The following is a 7,829-nucleotide window of genomic DNA, read 5'->3' on the forward strand; positions in this document are numbered from 1 at the left end:
CTAATTATAATTATAAGCATATTACCAAATTTAGGTTGCAAATCTGGATAATTCGATGTCAAAGCAGGAAAAACGCTGTGTCAAGACGCAGTGACATTTGTTAGTTGAAACCAATGCCAAACTCTACATTTTAAAACACCTAACTTTGGACGGTTTCCAGACAAATTGCTCATAAATTTACAGACGCAGACTAATTACAGTCAGCCTCACCCTTGGGTGGGAGATAGAGTTACTCACTCGCTGGCAAATTTAAACTCAGCTGGGGACATCAATGCATTATCATCAGAACTCCGATCTTTTTCTGCCTCCAATGTGTGAACTGTAAACTTTTCTATCTGAAATGTGTCAAACAAATAGCTTTTCTAAGATTATATGCTCTCATTTGATATCTATCATCATGTTCTTGTCAACACCTGCAAATAAAACACATAGCCAATTATTTTACAACTGCTGAGTCCTATGGCTCTTTTTTCAGTAACACTAAGATTCCTGTGGGAGTTATCTCCCTTTAAAAGACAGAATGCAAATCAGTTAATTGTGAAATACAGCATAACTTTGGAATGAATGTTGGGGTCTTGTTGTGCGATGGATATCCAAACTTATCTGTACCTGAACAAGAAAACAAAACAAATAACAGTTTCTTTAAATATTCATATCTACACTGTTTTTTTTCTGTGTAGAATTATGTCAGAAAGTTACAATAATGAAAAAATGTTTTGCTGACAAAAATAATTTTGAAGAAGTGATGGTCATGTGTGCTATTTATATGTTGGCTTGAAGAAAATATGAGATGTCACATTTCAGTTGAAAACTGCTCTAAAAAGAGCATTTTAGGGAACAATAAAAGTCAGAAAATATTCCTTTTGGTACTAAACTTGTTTTGTAAATTTTTCTTGTAAGATATAACCGTACTTTCCTGCAAACAATTTTCAAATTAAAGACCTTTCCAAGATTAATAGAACTCTCAGACACTCAGATTCAGACAAGATGAGCAACTTAATCATTAATTAAGATCAAAATTTACAGGTCATTTACAGTAATGCTACAGGTGCTCAGGAACCACTTACTTTTTCAAGTCTCCTTCTCAAATAACTGCTCAAAATGTAACGGATGCGGTCAATCTGAAAAGGTTGAAAGCAGTTGGTGACATGAAAATGTTGTAATAGTTGATCACCAAGATATATTAAAGGAGAAGAAAGCTTAAAAACATGACAATATAAGCTAAAGAGAGCACATTTTTTTCTGTCTGGTGGTGCCCGCGATTTTTCCTTGCCATACACGTAAAGCCTGAACACGGCAAAGCTGGCATAAATCGCTGAGTCCATCGCATCCTCCATCTTTAACACCCTGTAATTTATGCTGGGGGTGTGTTGCCTCTCAGCCAATGAGAGTCTTTAAAACTGTCAGCTTGTTCGTGTAAACTCGGAACCTATGTCCAACATTTCGGTTTCCCGATCGTCAAGCGGAAAACTAACTGTACAGTTCACTACCTACTGGGAAGAAGAGTTCTTCCGAAAATGTACAAGCTGCACTTCAGCGGTTTCCGACGGCAATTCTCCTCCTAACACAGAAGACTTCAGGACTAGTTCTTATGCAAATGGAGTCGCCCACAGCAGATGTTGGTGTGGACTTTAATTTATCACCTCGAGCTAAATATTAGAATATTTTTTATGGCTTGAAACCCACGAGGAAATGCATCCTCTTTTCAAAGGTATTTGATTGATATTTAAATTTTCTTCTCCATTCAGTTAAACAGCACAAACATGTTACTGTCTATTCTAATTCTTCTCACATTTTTAGACACCTAGGTCTGCTCGTTTTAGCCAATTTGCATGTAACATAGCAGTAATATTCAGTTTCATTTTTCAGTTAGTCCATCTAATGATCAACATATTCAAATCTTTACTTGTCCAAAAGTTAAAAAAAAAACTGGGAAAGAAATGTATTCAGCACTACTACTATCTGTATCTAAGCCAAGGTTACATGGATGATGTCACTGAACCACCTTTAGCAAGAACATTGTTGACCGCAGCTTAAAATGGTAAAATCATATTTTAAGATACAATTTGGTGCAATTTACATATTTCTAGCTCTCATGTTTTTCAATCTACAGGCAATTGAAATTACATAACTTCAAAATCCTAAAATTAGTTTTTTGGATGATATTTCATCCAGTAAAGCATAAATGAAAATAAATTTGTGTCGTTATATTTTCACTACCTGAACAGAAAATGACAAATGCAATGAAGTTTGTGGCTCTTACCTCTAGTCTGTGAATACTGACTTTGAAATCACCCTTCTTAGCTCTCTTGATATTTTCTTCCATTTCCTTAAGCTGCTCCAACATGCACTCAACCAGTTCTGTTTTAGAATCTAACAGCTCAGGGGCAAATTTTTCATTCAACCATGCCTGCAAGAAATAAGACATTAATAAAAGCCTAATATGGAAATACAAAATACAGATTCTCAAGAAATTTCAATAAGTGACATACCCTAGTTCTTCAACCTTTTCAACTGGCTCTTCAACCAATGGTGTGAAATATTCTGAGAGAATTGAAGAGTGTAGAGAAATAATTTGCACTTTTGTGAAGCTTGCATCCTTAATGACACAAACAAATCATTTTTGTGTTTTTTGCTTGTCAGACAGGCCTACCTGGATGACGTCTTGCAGGCTGACAAATCCTCCATAACCAATGTGTGAGCATATTTTCTAAATTTGTGTCCATTTTTTGGTCAGGTGTGTACCATTACAGAATTCTGCGTTGCGTTATTGCAGTCACACACATCCCCATGATGTGACCTTGAAATCAGTTGTAAAAGAACAGCAATTCTGTCTCCTAGAACCTGTGTTGTTAGCATAGCCAAAAGCCCACTGTCTTCAGCGACTGACTGCCATAACGTCGCAAGGTCAAAGGTTACTATATCATAGTAAAATTGACTTTCTGATGTTTGATCAAAACATTTGGGGGACATCAAACTTATTTAGCTGCAGCCAATAACAAAAGGTAAATGACACAGAAATAGAAAGGAGGCGAGTTTGATTGCCATGGATGGAAAGGAAGTGGAAGTTCAAATATTTCTTGACAATAGACAAATGCCACACAGTTCAAAGCTTAAAGTTTGTCCCTGCAACTCTTAATTTTGGCCGGACCTTGCCACAACTGCGCTCTGCATGAAGCAGAAACACTGGGGAAGACCCCTCCCTTTTCATATTTTCCCCATGTCACTGATGTAACACACGAGGAGCGAAATATCTCCAACTTGCTTACGTGAACATGTTGCCAGCCACCAATTTGTCATCATCACAATTCACGAATCTCCAAATTCTGTATGATGTACCTTTTCGTTTTTGCTGCTGGTGTATATGGTACAGTGAACAAAAGTGGATTTATGCAGGTGACGGCCGGTTCAGGTCAGAGAGTGGAGGACATAAAGAAACGGGCTTCCCCAGTGTGTCTGCTTCACACTGAGCGCAGTTGTAGCGGGGTTCGGCCTAACTCGAACGAATTCCAACATTGCTCTGATGTTAGGATTGGCAAAATTTTCTTTTTCTCATACCAATGTCACATTGCACTCTATTTAAAAACCTGATGCAGTTCCCATGGCACTTTGAGACACAAATTACCCATCAAACACGTCTCCATGGCCTCCATTATGGACACACTAACATTCCTTTTCTTTCCATCTGTCAATTTATGGCAAGCACAATGTTTATCGGCTATTTCCCAGGCCATGTGGACCCTGAGATTCTTTGGTAATGCTCAAAGACATCCGTTGTACTGACAGCCTCGACATATTTGAAAGAGCATGTAACTGCATCAAGTTTTGGGGTCATTCTCGGCCAAACAAAATTTTGTCAACTCTAAGGTCACAGCAGTCTAAAACTAAACTGAGAGGTGTGGAGATGAACTTCCAGCTTTGAACCAGGTAGTGTAAGCCGAGTCAGCATTTCAGGAATCCTGCGAGGTCAAGCACAAATGGACGAGATAGGGTTGGGGCTCTCGCAAACTAATGCAGCTAAAATGTCACATTTTATGGTAGACTCAATACACATCTCTCACACTCTGGTCTGTCGGTCAAATGGTGCCATTAGCAGCTGCCGTAAAATCACACCTGGGTCACGAGCCCCCCTCCCTGTCTCTTCTCAACCTGTGTGAACTCACAAGATTCCTGAAATGCAGACACGGCTTATTCATGGGTTTTGATGTGATGTCCTAGCTGCTCTCAGCCAATCATCAGCACACTCTTTAATCAAGTGACTGAAACACTGGAGATGAAAACAAACCCAATTCAACCCAGGCGAGATAGGTCTTGAATAAGATTTTAGCATGAATAATGAAAAAGATAGCTTTTAGGTAACAATTGTTTTCTGGAAAAGTGATCAGAATGTGACTAACCTCCAGATACGATAGTTTCATTGTCCTGCAGTTGGCTTATCCAACCTACCTGTTCTGGCCCCACCTGCATCCGAGGCCAGGTGCAAAAGGCTCTACATGTACCCGACCACGTGATCTTTTTCTTTGTTGTCGCTGGTTATGTAATACCTTTCAGCTAGGTAATCACTCTCAAACCCATTACAAATTATAGTTTATTTCTCTCAAAAAAACATCGCTTGTATCATTCAAAATAAAATTACCTTGTGTAACGTGCTGCAACAACAATGTCAATCTGATCTGAACTTTATTTACAATTTAATCTGAAACCCCTCCTGGGTTATGACTTACAGGCCTGATCATGGTAACAAAAATGATTTTGTATACCCTTAGCCCCTTTCTCAGTAAGTTACTTACTTCAAAAAAAGGCTGCTTTTTTGTAGTTAGATCTGACATTGAGGTCCTCAAGTTCTGTGAGAAGCACATTTTTTTTTAATGTGGGCAAATACGGCAAGTTTCCACGAGAGATTTGAAGAGAAAATCTGACAAGGTTTAACCCAAATTTATGGTTACCAAACATGAATTTAAAGTGAAATGAACCTTTAAATATGTGGTAAGTGCACCATTCTACATGTGCAGACTATTAGTTTTTAATTTTGACCCGGTTTTTGGTCACAAATGTTCATACTACTGTAGTACTTTAAACTTTAGAAATCAGAAAAACTCAGTATCTTTCCCCTTTAGCTCCATGTTATTTTTCACCTCCTGGTCCTTGCCAGGAAAGCCTGGAATTTGTTGGATAAGTGGCTAGGTTATTGTCGAGGAGCCAGCATCTGCAACGGTTCCAGTCCAATATAGCAAGTTGATACTGATGACAGTGTCTGCCAGAAATGAAATCCAGTCATATCGTCTCAAAGCCAACTCTTCTAAGTCATATTGTCAAGTACCTCAAATTGAATCGTCTACAGTCTAAGTCAGGTCGCCTAACAATGTATGTATTGGATATTTTGGATTACTGGTTCCATTTTATCTGCATTTGTTTACTTTGAGAACTTGTGTTTCATTTTTGATGTCTGTATTTCAGGAATACTCCATTTTTACTGCTCTGATTAGCGATAGCTATTAGCCTTGGAAGCGGATTTCTGGAAGTGGACAAGAAGTTATCTCTCTTTACGTCAGCTCGACTAGCATGAACAAAAAATAGAGACTGAATGGACATCATACACTGTTTTTATTTCCAATAAAATACAATAATACCAATATATGTACATTTTTTAAGCCACATACACTTTGGTTCCTACAGCACATTTTAATTTCAGCCACCAAAATATTTTCATACTAATGTTTCTTTTGAAAAGAGAGAATCTGAAACAAATGGTAGACAAATAATAAGCAATACTTGGACAAAAGACATGAATAAGTGTGTGTCAATGTAAACAAGCTATCTTTTATCCGAGCCCATTAAGGCAATATTCACAGAAAGAGACGAGTTTCTTCAGTTTTATTTCACTGTGCATGAGATATTATCGGTAACAATCTGAAATCGGTTAAAACAATAGTTATATGGATTTATTAGAATCGAACACTTAGAAAATTATAATGAGCTGTAATACCTGGTGCTGGTGCTGAAGTACGGCTGATTAAGGAACGGCTATACCACAGGAGGCAAGTGTCACTATATTTGGGGTTCAATCGGTATGGCTTATATGCCGGAGTATGTACATATGCTCTTATTTCTATGCTATGTTCAGGTAATGTATACATTTACAAACACCATTTGTCTGTTTGAATTATGTGGAAAGTGCATTTACACATATATCTATACATTTCATATCGAGATAACAACTGCAGCTGTACAAGCTGCAAATTTACCATTTATTGGAAACGGTTGATATTAAACATAATGCCGAACTGTTTAGGGGTTTAAATGATCATGGAGATCAGGAAATTCTCAAGGTATACCCGGCTACCCGTCCTGCCAGCTGATTTTGTGCGTCCGACCTTTGAGCAGTAGCAAGAGAAAAATGCAACAGCACCAGAACTTATAGCTCTACCTGATTATGTCCTCTTATATAATGATTATGAATATGACCGGTGGTTGATTCTGTGGCGCCATCTCTCCACATCACTGTTTGTCCAGATGGAACGCACTCTAGTCTATGATTGTCCACACACAGTTTACCATCCAGGTGGCTTTGACATAATCAGAAAGGATTTATTAGAATCTAACACGATCTTCCATTGGTTAGGACATGACTGAGAAGTTCTTTTCTCAGTTAGAAAGGAAGCTGACAAAGTTTCAGCATAAGGCTACCACAGATCACCAGTCAAAGATATTCAAGTTATGGAGAAATTATTCACACAGCATCATCACTGCCGAGCAACTAATAAATGGCCCTGCAAGGGACTAAGATACACAAATCAGTACATCGTCATTATCCTGTAGTAAATAATAAACTGTTATCAGGGTGTATTTATCATGTAAATCCATGTTTATCATTTGTATACAATTTGTTCAAGAAAGATACATGTATGGAAATATTTCTGGTGCATAACATAAACTGTCAATATATGATGAGTATCTTTTGTATTAAATATATGTTATCATGGTGTATTTTTGAAGTAAGACAAATTTATATATACATTAGTACAAAAAAATTTTTGATGCTGGAATTGAAATGTGCTTTAGTCTTAGGAACCAAACCATATGAGGCTTAAAACAGATATATATAATCGTACTTTATTGAAAATAAAAACAGTATATGTATCCAGATGTCAATTTATTCTCTATCTGACTTTTTACTGCATGCTTGGTGAGCTGACGTAAAGGGAGGTAACTTGTCCATTTGCAGAACCGCTTCCGAGACTACTCGCGGTCGCTAGTCTGAGCAGTAAAAATGAAGCTTTTCTGAAATAGGTTTCAAAAATGAAGTACAAGTTCTCAATACAAACAAAAGCACATAGAGGGAACCAGTTATCCAAAATATCCAAAACATAGCCCACATTGGTAGGCGACTTGACTTAGACTGTAGGCGATTCGACCTACGGCATTAGACGATTTGACTTAGATATGACCTATATTCAAATGAGAAAGTGCTGACTGCGCTCGGTGCCTGTAGTGTAGGCTTACCTAGTCAAGTTAACCCAATCATTATACCGGGTTCATTTTTCGTGACCCCTTAGGCAAAGCAAAAGCATAGAAGGCCTAGTATATCACCTCTTCCATTTTCTCTAAAACTTCTGCCGGTGTCATGGCTTCCATCTCTTCGTCGCTTTCATCTTGAAAGCTGTCGAGATCTGCCATATTCTGTTAATAAAACGTTTCAATCTGGTATCTGTTTCACGTTAGCTTCGTTCTCCTTTCTCGCCATATCACATAATTTCCCGCCATCACAAGCATCTGTGATTTAATTGGCCGGATTTAAATCTAGAATTACGGAAAAAAATATTTTTTAA

The 7,829-nt window shown here is 37.7% G+C and overlaps 1 protein-coding gene across 1 annotated transcript in view; it reads right to left on the bottom strand.

Moving 5' to 3' along the window:
• The window catches only part of LOC135468014 (DNA replication complex GINS protein SLD5-like), a 28,905-nt gene extending 21,169 nt beyond the window's left edge, over positions 1-7,736 (bottom strand). Inside the window, exons 1-4 of the mRNA XM_064746013.1 lie at positions 7,591-7,736; positions 2,264-2,410; positions 1,068-1,121; positions 238-335 (exon numbers count right to left, since the gene is read on the bottom strand). Of these exons, the coding sequence (XP_064602083.1) occupies positions 238-335; positions 1,068-1,121; positions 2,264-2,410; positions 7,591-7,677 (386 nt within the window). The 5' untranslated portion in view covers positions 7,678-7,736. The remainder of the gene's footprint in view (positions 1-237; positions 336-1,067; positions 1,122-2,263; positions 2,411-7,590) is intronic.
• Positions 7,737-7,829: the final 93 nt, after the last annotated feature.

The sequence above is a fragment of the Liolophura sinensis genome, chromosome 6 (assembly GCF_032854445.1).
Source record: "Liolophura sinensis isolate JHLJ2023 chromosome 6, CUHK_Ljap_v2, whole genome shotgun sequence".
NCBI lineage: Eukaryota > Metazoa > Mollusca > Polyplacophora > Chitonida > Chitonidae > Liolophura > Liolophura sinensis.